This window comes from Cetorhinus maximus, chromosome 26, assembly GCF_964194155.1.
Source record: "Cetorhinus maximus chromosome 26, sCetMax3.hap1.1, whole genome shotgun sequence".
NCBI lineage: Eukaryota > Metazoa > Chordata > Chondrichthyes > Lamniformes > Cetorhinidae > Cetorhinus > Cetorhinus maximus.
The window spans coordinates 21,388,017-21,402,818 of record NC_135904.1 but is presented as its reverse complement, the minus strand read 5'-3'; the positions used below and the strand labels follow the sequence as shown (position 1 = coordinate 21,402,818).

The 14,802-nt window shown below is 42.1% G+C and overlaps 1 protein-coding gene across 2 annotated transcripts in view; it reads right to left on the bottom strand.

Annotated features, from left to right (window-relative positions):
• The window catches only part of LOC144668376 (DNA-binding protein RFX7-like), a 65,857-nt gene that overhangs the window by 36,304 nt on the left and 14,751 nt on the right, over window positions 1-14,802 (bottom strand). For both annotated transcript variants that reach the window (XM_078530343.1, XM_078530342.1), the window contains exon 2: window positions 2,049-2,082. In XM_078530343.1, coding sequence (XP_078386469.1) covers window positions 2,049-2,082 — 34 coding nt within the window. The remainder of the gene's footprint in view (window positions 1-2,048; window positions 2,083-14,802) is intronic.

Sequence of the window (14,802 nt, the reverse complement as noted above, 5' to 3'; positions counted from 1 at the left end):
TGTTCCAGTACAACACTGGTATCTACCTAAGTATGTCCTGTACACAAATGGCAGGACAAATCCACCACGGCCAATGACCATCCCATCAGTCTGTTCTCGATCATCAGTAAAGTGATGGAAGGGGGATCAACAGTGCTACCAAGTGGCACTTGCTTAGCAGTAACCTGCTCACTGACGCCCAGTTTGGGTACCACCAGGGCCACTCAGCTCCTGACCTCATTACAGCCTTGGTTCAAACATGGACAAAAGACACAAGGTGAGTGACAGTGACTGCCCTTGACATCGTTTGACCGAATGTGGCATCAAACAGCCCTGGCAAAACTGGAGTCAATGGGAATCAGTGGGAAAACTCTCCACTGGTTGGAGTCATACCTAGCACAAAGGAAGATGATTGCAGTTGTTTGAAGTCGGTCATCCCAGCTCCAGGGCATCACTGCAGGAGTTCCCCAGGGAAGTGCCCTCAGCCCAACCATCTTCAGCTGCTTCATCAATGACCTTCCTTGCATCACAAGGTCAGAAGTGGAGATGTTTACTGATGATTGCACAATGTTCAGCACCATTCGTGGCTTCTCAGATACAGAAGCAGGCCATGTCCAAATTCAGCAAGACCTGGGCAATATCTAGGCATGGGCTGAAAGTGGCAAGTAACATTCGTGCACACAAGTGTCAGGCAATAACCATGTCCAACAAGAAAGAAATCAACCATCGCCCCTTGATGTTCAATGGCATTACCATCACTGAATCCCCCACTATCAACATCTTGGGGGTTACCATTGACCAGAAACTGAACTGGACTAGCCATATAAGTACTGTGGCTACAAGAGCAGGTCAGAGGCTAGGAATCGTGCAACGAATAACTCACCTCCTGACTGTATCCTGTACACCATCTACAAGGCACAAGTCAGGAGTGTGATGGAATACTCCCCACTTGCCTAGATGAGTGAAGCTCCCACAACACTCAAGAAACTTGACACCGTCCAGGACAAAGCAGCCCGCTTAACTGGCACCACATTCGCAAACATTCACTCCCTCCACCAACGACACACAGTAGCTGCAGTGTATACCATCTACAAGATGCACTGCAGGAATTCACCATGGCTTCTTCGACAGCACCTTCCGAACCCACGACCACTACCATCTAGAAGGGCAAGGGCAGCAGACAGATGCGAACAATACCACCTGGAAGTTCCCCTCCAAGCCACTCACTATCCTGACTTGGAAATATATCGCCGTTCCTTCACTGTTGCTGGGTCAAAATCCTGGAACCCCCTTCCTAACAGCACTGTGGGTGTACCAACACCACATGGACTGCAGCGGTTCAAGAAGGCAGCTCACCACCACCTTCTCAGGTGCAACTCGGGATGGGCAATAAATGCTGGCCCAGCCAGCGAAGCTCACATCCCATGAATGAATAATAAAAAAGTAAAGGTGTTTGAATTTAACTGGCACTCAACATTGCATTTTTTCGCATCAGGTGCATGCAATACTATATCTTACTCAAGACAGACCTTAATCTAGGCAGATAATCCAGTGCAGCACTCAGACAGTGTCTACATGGTTGGAGATAATAAATTGAAGTCCTACCTATCTGTTCCAAGGGTTTATACTGTTAAAAGGTCCAAGCACATTACTGAAAGAGTAAGACGACTTCCTGATGTCCTGATTAGTAATCCTCCCTGAATCACCACAATTAACTGATCAATTATCTCAATGCTGCTTATGGGACCTTGTTTGCAAAAGTAATATTGTGGTTGCCATCAAATGAGTCAATGCACTACAAAATAATTTAATGTGTTTGAAGCACTTTGAATTGATTGAGAGATGCAAAAATGTACTATATGTATATATTTTCACTCACTTTTTCATCAAAGTAATAGCTTGCATCAACACCATGCAAAATTCCTTCTCGCAGGTTATTATAGCTGCACATTTATAACCTAAGAGTGTTGTGTTTAAAAGGTCAGTATTTACAATTACAGTAAAATATCAGTTCAAAAGAACATAATAAAAATTGAAAAAAAGGCTTCATTCACATATAATGAACTCACCAAAATGCAGTCCACTTTTGATTGTACAGTTTTGCTGTGGAGAGAAAGAAAATTCATTAGTAACAAATACTGCAATTACAGCTAACCTTGGCAAATGATCAAAATAAGCTGCAATGTTGAATTAGTGACCTTTACAGAAAAATATAAATTTACAGTGGTGCATTCATCCTTGCTCCTCTGAAGAGCTGAAGCATTTTGACTAATGTGGTGCCAGTTTTGTAGTATCAGTTCACGATACAGCTCTCAGGGGGAATGTTACCAGAATGGTTTTATGATGAGTGCACATTTGAAGATAATGCCTTGGAGATCCCGAGGTTTTATCAGTTTTTTTTTGTTTAATTTTTAAATACAATGTACAATTGTGCTGAAGTTTTAAGCAGCTTGACTGCTACAAAAAGTATATGTAAAATTCTAGCCTGATATCCAAATACATCTTATTGAAACACTGCATTAGAAAGAAGTCACTCGCATTTTTATAATTGAATTAATACTAAATTTTTTAATGCAAATTAGCAGAAATTAAAGGTGGAAAATATACTTATTCTCGTGGTCATGCCTAATAATTTGAGCTGCTTTCCCAGAATAACTTCTGTACTCAGTGATGTGCAATCGTGCAATATTATTAAAACGAGCATAGCAGTCAACGTTACATCAACATTACAGAAAGACAAAGATCAAATGTTGCTCACTAAGGCAAATACCACAGGCGGCAAGTTATTCAGCCTACAGCCAATGCAATTATATCTCAAATCTTACTTTCCTCTCAGAAGTTCTGGAATGAGTTATAGCTTTGCAAATACGCTTCCAACTCTCTTTTTGAGTCCTTTCAACTCACATTCAATTTACCTGAAGTACCAAGATTACATTGGTCAAAGTCATATTAATTGTTTTCTTATAAACAGCTGGCAGGTGCTCACGGAAAGTCAAAGTAGCAGAACACTGTGAATCATAGAAAGTACTTTATTATATATTCTATGCTCTGTGGCATTTCTCATAAATGAAAAAGTAAAGGGTTTTGTTCTCAGGGCCGAAAGTCTTTCTCTTAAATCTCTCCTTAACATCTCCCCTCTTCCCCTACAAAAGCACACCACAAGGTCACAATACATCTGACCATTCCCCTTCTGTGCTGTGCCTATTTGACACAATAAGAAACTTGGGTTACAGGCAGTTATGCACTATTCTGAGCCCCCACAAGTTGTTTTTGGACATGCAACTAGCTTATACTGCAAGGGAACATTTCTCAGCACTGGCTGGGTACTTTGGACTACAGTATGGCTTGCTCTCCAATCTGAGATCCGGATGAGCCAAAAGTCCCTCTAACTGAATCCTGGCAAAACTTAGAGCATCCTCTGAAACACCTCTAACCCAACCCCCTCCATGAGTTCATCAACGTTCCTGACTGCCATCAATTCAGCCCATACGAAAACTAAGCACAGGGAAAGGTTCACAGGCCTTCAAAGTCATTCAGAATCTAAACTATCTTCAATATAGTTTATAAAAGTGACCTACAGCTGTATCTCCATTGTGCATTCACCTGATCTAGTAATAGATACTAACACAACAATACTTCCTAATGGAACTACCTCAGTAGATCAGTAGTTAAACACTACCAATCCATGGGACAGAATGTTCCAGGCTCAATTTTCGAATTAGCTTATTTTAGTTGGGAAGCAATGGATGCATCGATCAAGATGGGGCAAAAAATCCACTTAATTGTTATCCAGTAACTCGCATGAGGAAAACATGCAAGGGTAAATTGGTAATATTTGAAGATAGGATTGGATTTGAGTGTGATAAATATAGGAACAGAAAGCAGCTATTCAGCACTTGAGCCTGTCATGCCATTCAATTGTATCATGACTGATCTGTACCTCAGCTCCATTTACTCAACTTTGTTTCATATCCCCTGATACCCATGTCTATCAAAAACCTAGCAATCTCAATCTTGAACATTTCAACCCAACATTCACAGTTTTTGTTTAAGAAGAAGCGAGTTCTAGGCTTATGCTTCATTGTGCGGGGAAAAGTGCAATCTAAGTGGCCTAGCTCTAATATTAAGAGTGTGCCCCTTGTTCTGAATTAAGAAGAAAATCTGAGGAAATCTGTGTTCATAACCAATTGAATTCCTTTGTCATTTTTAAGACCTCAATGAGATTGCCATTCAACTTTCTAAACTCGAGAGATTACAAATTAAGCATATATAACTGGCCTCATAATTTAACCCTTTAAGTCTCAGTAGCAATTCTGAAATCTGTACTGTATCTCCGGGGCCAACATATCATTACTGACATTTGTATACAAAACTGAATGCTGCACAACAGATGGGGTCTGCAAGGGTTCCATGCAACTGAAACATCATTTCCTCACTTTTGTATTCCGACCCCCTTGAGATAAAGACTAACATTCCATCAAATATTACTTTTTGTACCTGTGCACTAGCTTTTAGTGATTTGTGTATTCTTACCTCTCACCATTAATATTTGTCTTTCTCGTATCCAAATGGATAACCTCACACTCCCCATATTGAATCCCATCTGCCATAGTTTGGCCCACTTCATCTATGTCAGTTTGTGATTTCCTGCTCCCAAGTAGACAACATATTATATGACCTAATTAGTTCCATCTGCAAATTTGAATGTACAACTGCCTATTCCTTCATCCAAATCATTTATATGATGTAAATCTGATATCCCAGTACAACCAAGAAACACCACTTGCCACATCCTGACAATCAACAAGTGTTCCCTTTATTCCTACTCTATGCACTACCCCCCCAACCCATAACTGACCAAAGTGAGTGTCTGCTGACACTCAATAGCAGAATTCACAAATGAAGAATGACCATTTGGGAGAGGGCTTATCATTTTTAGTGGGACTATGTCCCTGTAGAAATCGGTGCCTCAGAAAGAAGGGATAAGGAAAGAAAATGGACTAGGGAGATTCTGTTTCCTAGAACAGCTGCTATAGCTTGCACAGTACATTTTACCATTACAGCCTAGTGCCTAGGTACCAAGTATTTTTATGTATTGGAACAGGAGGCGTGTTCTTGTAAATATCCCATGACATATGAAAAAGTTGAAAGTCAAGGCCTAAATTTATTAACAGTGGTAATGTTACAATTAAAGAGGGCTATCATAACGGTTTTAAGATAAAGGAATCAGAGTGAAACTTAAATAAAACTTGTTCCAGAAGACGACAACAAATTTTCTGGTTTTCATTGCTAGCTAATGTTTATAATGTTGATGTTTATAATGTAAGCAGGTATTTATAAAAAGATGCACAAAACAGTCTGACAATGTGGGAATAATCACAATTTCAAGATAAATGAAGTGACAAAATATCAAGGGCAATAAGGGATAGTCAATAAATGCTGGCATTGGTAGTGAAATCCCCATCTCATGAGTAAATATTTTTTAAAAACTCAATATTTCATGTATTTATGAGACTTAGTCCTCAGCTGCTTCACTGGTGCACTGACAGGCCAGCAGGCTGTGGGTGATAGCGTTTCCGGTTGACTCCCTTATCCCCTGCCCCCATCCCCACAACTTGCTTTTCTCCTTACCATGATGAAGCAGCTAACTGATCAGCAGATTAACAGTCTGTATCATCAGACAATGTTCAAAGTTTTTTGAAAAAAATCTCCAATTCAAATGGACTTTTCTAACTTACAAAAATATCTTTTGCAATTACATTCAGAAATCATATGCATAGCTTCTTGGCTATAAACAGCTGTCAACGTTTAGCCCTGACTGTTAACTCAAGTGTGATTTGTTCTGTGCATCACAATATAAGCATTTTTTGCTACACCAGTTTACAAATCCATACAAACTACTTGACCTAAATGGGGCCACTTATCAGGTTCCAATATCATGGAACTCCCAACACAACTGCACTTTCATGCAAGGACTTCACAGGTTCAAGCTCACTTGCAGACAACGTCACCTTCTCAGGACAACCAGGGATGGACAATAAATATAGTCTCACTACAGTCACTCACACTCCAAGAACAAAACAAACAGAAACAGAGTCAGTAACGAGGCCTGTGCATTTAAAGCTGAGAGAGAGAGAGAAAAAATAGGAGGCATTGGTAATTCGGCCCTTCGCTCCGCCATTCAACATGATCATGGCTGATCCTCTATCTCAATGCCGTACTCGTGCACTCCCTCCATATCCCCTGATGCATTTAGAGTCCAGAAATCTATTTCTTTCTTCAATATATTCAGTGACTTGGCCTCCACAGCCTCGTGTGGCAGAGAATTCCATAGGTTCACCACCCTCTGAGTGAAGACGTTTCTCCTCATCTCAGTCCTAAACGGTCTAACCTGTATCCTGAGACTGTGGCCCCTTGTTCTAGACACCCCCACCCACCCCCCACGCACCCCCACCCATCCCCGGCCTGAGGAAATATCATCCCTGCACCCAGCCAGCTCATCCCTGTCAGGATTTTATATGTTTCAATGAGATCCCCTCTCATTCTTCTAAACTCCAGTGAATACAGGTCTAGTCAGCCCAATCTCTCCTCAAGACAATCCTGCTATCCCAGGAATCAGTCCAATGAACCTTCACTACACTCCCTCTATGGCAAGTATATCCTTTCTTGGGAAAAGAGACCAAAACTGCACACAATACTCCAGATGTGGTCTCACCAAGGCCCTGTAAAGCTGTATTAAGATATCCTTGCTTCTGTACTCAAGTCCTCTCACTTTATCCTGCATTTGCCATGTATTTGCCCACTCACTCAGCCTGTCTAAAATCACCTTGAAGCCTCTTAACACCCTCATCGCTCACATTCCCACTAAGTTTCATGTCGTCAGCAAACTTGGAAATATTACATTTGGTTCCCTCAACCAAATCATTGATAAATATTGTGAACAACTGGGGCCCAAGCACTGATCCCTGCTGTAACTCACTAGTCACAGCCTGCCACTCCAAAAGAGATCCATTTACTTCTACTCTCTGTTGCCTATCTGCTAACCAATTCACAATCCATGCCAATATATTACCCCAATCCCATGTGCTTAAGTTTTACACACTAATCTCTTATGTGGGATTTTATCAAAACCTTTCTGAAAATCCAAATACACCACATTCACTGGTTCTCTCTTATCTATTCTGCTAGCTATGTCCTCAAAAAACTCCAGTAGGTTTGCCAAACATGATTTCCCTTTCATAAATCTATGCTGACTTTGTTTAATCACGTTGATATTTTCTAAGTGTCCTGTTATCACATCCTTTATAACAGACTCTAGCATTTTCCCTACTACTGATGCTCAGCTAACTGGTCTGTAATTTGCTGTTTTCTACATCCCTCCCTTTTTAAATAGTGGGGTTACATTTGCCACCCTTCAATCTGCCTGGACTGTTCCAGAATCTACAGAATTTTGGAAGATGACAACCAATGCATCCACTATTTCCACGGCCACCTCCTTCAGTGTCCTGGATGTAGATTATCGGGCCCTGGGGGTTTATCAGCTTTCAGTCCCATTAGTTTCTCCAGCACTATTGTGCTTTTAGTAATACTAATTTCTTTCAATTCCTCCTTCTCACTGGACTCTTGGTTCCCTAATATTTCTGGGAAGTTACATGTGTCTTCCTCCATGAAGAACTAAGTAGTTGTTTAATTGCTCTGCCATTTCCCTGTTCTCCATTGTAAAGTCCCTTGTTTCAGACTGTAAGGGACCTACATTTGTCTTCACTAATCTTTTTCTTTTTACATACTTATGGAAGCTTTTATAGTCCACTTTTATGTTCCTTGCAAGTTTACTCTCATACTCTATTTTTCCCCACTTAATCAGTCTCTTGGTCCTCCTTTGCTGAATTCTAAACTGCTCCCAATCCTCAGGCTTGCTACTTTTTCTAGCAACTTTATTATGGCTCCTCTTTGGATATAATACCATCCTTCATTTCTTTTGTTAGCCATGGTTGGGCTGCTTTTCTTCATGCGTTTTTGCGCCAAAAAGGAATGTATAACTGTTGCAATGTATACATTTGTTCGTCAAATATTAGCCATTGTCTATCCACCATCATGCCTTTTAATTAAATTCCCTAAACCATCTTAGAAAACTCATGCCTCATACCTTCATAGTTTCCTTTAAGATTTAGGACCTTAGTTTCAGATTGGACTATTTCACTTTTCATCCTAATGGAGAATTCTATCATGTTATGGTCACTGTTTCCCGAAGGACCCCGCACAACAAGATTATTAATTAACCCCTTCTCATTTGTACAATACCAAACCCAGGATAGCCTGTTCTCAACATACTGGTCTAAAAAAACCATCCCGTACACACTCCAGGAATTTAACCGCAACAGTATTATTGCTAAATTTGGTTTGCCTGGTCTATATGTAAACTAAAGTCACCCATGATCACTGTAGCACCCTTGTTACATGCATCTCCAATTCCCTGTTTAATGCCATCTGCAACCTCAACACTACTGTTTGGAGGCCTATGGACAACTCCCACTAATATTTTCCACCCCTTGTTGCTTCTTAGCTCCACCCAGACTGACTCTACATCTAGGTTTTCTGAGCCAATATCCTCTCTCACTATCACACTGATTTCGTCCTTAACTAACAACGCCACACCACCTCCTTTTCCTTTTTGCCTGTCCATCTTAAATTTCGAGTGCCCTTGGATACTCAGTTCCCAGCCTTGGTCACCCTGCAGCCATGTTGCAATCATGTCGTACTTATTTACATCTATTTGCACTGCTAATTTGTCTACCTTATTGCTAATGCTCCAGACATTCAGATACAGTGCCTTTGGGCTACTTTTTTGACATTTTTACCCTATTTTTGTACTATGGCCCTATTTGCTGCTAGCAAATTTGTTTCCTCTGTCTTCCACTTCTGCTTTCTACTTTTCTGTCTTTCATTCCTATCTTTGTTTCCCTCTCATGTCTCCCCACTCAGGTTCCCATCCCCTGCCAATCTAGTTTAAACCCTTCCCCACAGAACTAGCGAATACCTCTGCGAGGATATTGGCCCTTCCTGTGCAACCTGTCCAGCTTGTACAGGTCTCATCTTCCCCCAGAATCCATCCCAATGCCTCAGGAATCTAAATCGCCCCCTCCTCCACCACCTCTCCAGCCACGCATTCATCTAATCTATTCTCCTATTCCTGATCTCGCTAGCTCGTGGCACTGGGAGTAATCCTGAGATTACTACTCTTGAGGTTCTGCTTTTTAATTTATTTCTTAGTTCCCTGCATTCTGCTTTCAGGGCTCCATCCCTCTTTTTACCTTTGTTGGTACTGATATGGACCACAACCTCTGGCTGTTCACCCTCCCCCTTCAGCATGTCCTGCAGCCGCTGAGTGACATCCTTAACCCTGGCACCAGGGAAGCAACATACTATCCTGGTGTCACGCCTGTGACCGCAGAAATGTCTATCTGTACCCCTTATGATAGAATCCCCTATCACTATTGCTCTTCAACATTTTTCTCCCCCCCCACCGCCCTCGGTGCAGCTGAGCCACTCATGGTGCCACGAACTTAACTCTTGCTGCATTCCCCTGAGAAATCATCTCCCACAGCTGCATCCAAAACGGAAAATCCGCTGGAGAGAAAGATGGGCCCAGTGGCCTCCTGCACTACCTGCCTAGTGCTTTTACTCTGTCTGGCGGTCACCAATTCCCTTTCTGCCTGTACATTCTTTACCTGTAATGTGACCACCTCACTGTATGTGCTAGTCATGAAGATCACATCTTGCAGATGCGCCACAGTGACTCCAAGCGCAGCTCCAGCTCTGAAACATGAATTGAGTAGCTGCAGCTGGAGATACTTCCTGCGTCAATGGTCACCCTGGACATTGGAGGTGTCCCTGATTTCCCACATTGCACAGGAGGAGCATTCCATTTGGCTACGCTGCCCTGTCATGACTTACCCTTAAATTACTCCCTTTACTTTTACTTCCTCTAGTTCAGAGAATATTAAGGACAGAAGAAATACTTATCAGCTCCTACTTACAAGGCCACAGCTCTTCTCACTGAGAAAAGGTAGAAAATGAAAGGATCACCCCCTTCCCTCTTTACCAAACTCCAATCGAAGCACTCTAGTGCAGCCCAAAGCAGCACTCCATGTTGCAACATGAAATGGTTTGCCACTGGAAGTGACTGAGGTGAAAACTATTACATCTCGAGGGAAGCCAGATAAACACTTAAAACCAAGGAAGACACATTACAATGTGGAAATAGAAAGGCAGTGTGATTCATTATGAAGTTAGCAAAGAATCAGCACAGGCACAAAGGGCTCAATGGCCTACTGTGCTAAAAGCTTCAACAACTTATCTGAATAGCTCAATAAAATTATAGTTTTGGTATCCACTAACCTTCATGGGGTACATTAAGTTCACCCCTCCCCCAGCCTGCGGCATCTGCCCCTCCCCTGAACTCCAAGGGTCATATGGCAACTACCATACTGGTAATCAGCTGATTCAGTACAATCTTTACTGTCATATTGTAATGCAACACTTTCTAGCAAAAACTCTTTAGTCTAACGTTAATTGCAGACCTATGTTGTTGGCTCCAAGATGCATAAGAAAACACAATAGCTGCAAATAAAAATACCACAAAGCAATAATTGTACAGGTAAGTTCATAAATTTAGAGGGTGCCCCACGGACTGACACATATTGTCATTCTGAGAAGTGGTACAGATGGCAACTTGTATTTACTTATCACCTTTAACTTGGCAAAACATGCTAAGGTGCTTCACTGTAGCATTTTCAAATAAAAACTGACATTGAGCAACATGAGATATCAGAAAACCAAAAGTTCTGTCTGAGGAAGGAGTGACTTAAAGGAGAAAAGGAGGGTAGAGGGAAGCAGAGGTTTAGGGAGGGAAGCCCAAAACTTAGTTCTTTGACAGTTGAAGGCATAGCCATCAATGATGAAACAATTAAAATCAGGCATGCTCACAAGACTAGAATTGGAGGAGCACAAATATTTGAGGGTTTCAGGCTGGGAGAGATTAGCGAGCGGGAAGGGCAAGGCCATGGCTGGATTTGAAAACAACAATGAGAACTGTAAACCATTGCGTTGTTTAACTTTGAGCCAACATAGGTCAGCACACATTGAGGTGGTGGATGAACAGGACTGAGAGTTAGGATACATTGAGTAGCAGAGTTTAGGACAATGTCAATTTCCTACAAGGTAGAAAGTGGGAAGCTGATCAGGAGTCCATTAGAATAGTAAAGCCTACAGGTAACAAAGACATAAATGAGTCAAAGCAGGGCAGAGTGGGGCATTATAGGAGAGGTGGAATTAGGCAGTCTTGGTAATGCCACAGCTGTGGTTAAAGCTCAGCTCAGGATCAAATACGACACCAAGATTACGAACAATCTGGTTCAGCCGCAGACAGTTGCCCGGGTGAGGGATGGTATTGGTGACTAGGAAATAGGATTTCGAGTGAGGACTGAAGACATTGGTTTTGGTCTTTCCAATATTTAGTTGGAAAAAACTGCTGTCATCCAATATTGGATGTCCGACAAGCAACAGCAATTTAAAGAAAGTTGAACGGTCAAGGTATGTGTCATCAGTGTGCTTGTGGAAACTAACCCTGCGTTTTCGGATGTTGCTGCTAAGAGGCAGCATGTAGATGAGAAATAGGAGAGGACTAAGGATAGATCATTGGGAGACACCACAGGTCAAAGGTGTGGGACTGGGAAAGAAGCCTTTTCAGGTGATTCTCCAGTTATGAATGGACAGGTAAGAATGGAACCAGGGAGTGCAGTCCACTCAGCTGGAAAATCTTGGAGAGGTGTTGGGAGGGGCACTGTGTCAAAAGCTACAGAAAGGGCAGGAAGGACAGTTCACTTTTGCAACACGAACAATTTGAAAATCAAGACATTGCTTGATCAAGAGGCAATGTAGGTCAGCGAGCACAGGGACATTAGGTGAACAGGACATTCCTTCACTGTCGCTGGGTCAAAATCCTGGAGCTCCCTCCCTAACAGTACTGTGCGATGCCCACACCCGTAAATGAATTTTTAAAAGGGGTGAGGTAAGACAGGGTTTTGGTCAAATGCGGAAGGCCAGCCAGGGTTGCATTGGAATAGTCAAGTTTAGAGGTAATGAAGATATGAATGAGAGTTTTAGCAGATGAACAGATATGGAGCGAAGTTTGGCAATGGTAAAGAGGTGAAAATAAGCAGTCATCGCGAATAGCAAGAATATGGGGATGGATGCTCACCTTGGGGTCAAATATGACCCCAAGATCATGAACAGATTGGTTTAGTCACAAACATTTGCCAGGGAGAGGATGGAGTCGGCAGCTAGGTAACAGAGCTTGGACCAGGGACTGAAAACAACAGTTTCAGTCTTCTCAATATTTAATTGGAGAAAATTTCTGCTCATCCAGTCACATAGGATGCCATTTATGACTTTGATGAGTCATTTTGGTACTGTGGCTGGGGCAGAAAACTGACTGGAGGGATTCAACCATGGAGCTCCGGGCAAGATAGACACAGATTTGGGAGATGACTTCAGGTTCAAGGATTTTGAGGAGGAAAGGCAGGCTGGAGATTGGACAACAGTTTGCAAGGAAGGGCAGGCCAAGGGTTGGCTTTTTGAGGAGAGTTTTTTTTAAATTCATTTACGGGATGTGGACGTCGCTTGGTCCTTTCCCTCATATACAAGATGCACTGCAGCAACGCATCAAGGCTCCTTTTGTAGCACCTTTCAAACCTGAAATCTCTATCACCTAAAAGGGCAAGGTAGCAGACGCATGGAACACCACCACCTGAAAGTTCCCCTCCAAGACACAAACCACATGGCCTTGGAACCGTATCACTGTTTCTTCACTGTTGGCAAGTCAAAATCGCGGAACTCCCTTCCTAACAGCACCGTAGATATACTGACACCATATGGACTGCCACATTTCATGAAGTCAATTCACCACTCCCTTCTCAAGAGCAATTAGGGAATCAGCAACAAATCCTGGCCTTGCCATCGATGCTCACATGCCATGAAAGAATAGACAAGCGCTTTATGTGAAACAGCCAGATCTGGCAGTAAATGGCCCCACCAGTTGTCCACCATACTCTTTCAAGTCTGTGTCTCATGGACTTAAGGGAGTGGAAATGAGGGCCATTCCAGGGAAAGGACCAAGGTGAGAGTGTGAGATGGCTTTAATGGAAAATAGGACAAAAGAGATAGGGTTTTGGCTGATAATTAAGATGGTTTACTGAGAACTTAAATCCTTCACTTCCACATCACATGAATCAGTACGGATTTGAACCAACTCCAGTCACGCTTAATATTCCAACTAATTCATGCACTAAATGAAAAATGTAGCCTGACTATGTAAATGTCTATTCTGCAGGATGTTAACACTTCATTCTGCAAGATGCTAAACACCTCCACAAATGAGAATTGCACAATTTTCATTAAGGGATAAAGGCCTCCAAAGAACAAACCAGCCTTAATTTATATGGTGCCTTTGATATCCTCAGGATATCCAACAGTACATTACAACTAATGGAATGCTTCTGCAATGCAGAAAGTATTGCTATGTAGGCAAACATGGCATTTCACTCATCCATAAGAAGGTTCCACAAACAATACCTGTAAATGAATTGACTATTGAAGAGGGCAAGAAGAGAGCACTCAGTAGAGTGCATACCTCCGCCACGCTGTCTTAACTCAGCATTGTTACAATTACACAGCCCTGACTCAAGGCTTTTCTCTGCTTCACTGATGTTCTATAATTACAACGCTGAAAAAAGAAACCTTTTTATTTCTAGCTTCCATCTCTCTGAAAAGGTTTCAGGGCAATCCACATCCAATTACCTGTTCTGAAAACTCTGCTCACATTTTGACAGCTAAGACTAATTCCACCACCACAGCTGAGAAAACCCACAACATTTTAAAACAATCTAAATTTTTTTTAAAAGTCAATTTGCCTTATCACCCAATGTTAATGGGTCCTTTAAAAAATTCTAGTATCTGGATCTGCATTTTCACCATAAACTAACCAGTTTTTCCTTAGACCAAGTTTTGTTGAAATCCATCCATTCGTTTTTGAGATACATTGTTTACAGACAAACAGGCTAGCGGGGCGAAAGCACTACCTCTGCAGAGGTAATGATCAAATAACCTGTTCTGGCAATGTTGGTATGTTACCCAGAAAGCTATGAGAATTAGCTGCTCCTCTTTGAATAGTATCGTAGGGTCTTCTACATCTAGCCAAGGACAGTGCCTTGCTTGTAATGATGCTTCCAATAATGCAGCACACCAGCAATACAGCATCATGTTCCAGTCTGTAATGAGGTTTGAACCTCTAGCCACTGAACACAGACGTGACAGTGCTGCCACCGAGTCAAACTCACTGCCAAAAAAAAAATCAGCCTTGGCTCAGTGGCAACACTCATCTCTGAATCAGAAGGCCTGGGTTCAAGGCCCATTCCAGACACCTGAATCCATTATATAGGCTGATACATTATGTGGTATGTCAGAAGTGATATTTTTGGGCAAGATATTAAAGCAAGGTGCTCTATCACAGAATTTTAACGGCACAGAAGGAGGCCATTCAGCCCATCATGTCTCCACCGGCTCTCAAAATGAGCATTATGACCTAGTGCCATTGCCCTGCCTTTTCCCCATACTCCTGCACATTATTTGAATAGAAACAATCAGGATACTATATGCTTTATTAACTGCTCTCTCCACCTGTCCTGCCACCTTCAATGACCTATGCACAAACAGACCCAGGTCTTTCTGCTCCTACAGCCACTTAAAAATTTCACCCCTGATTTT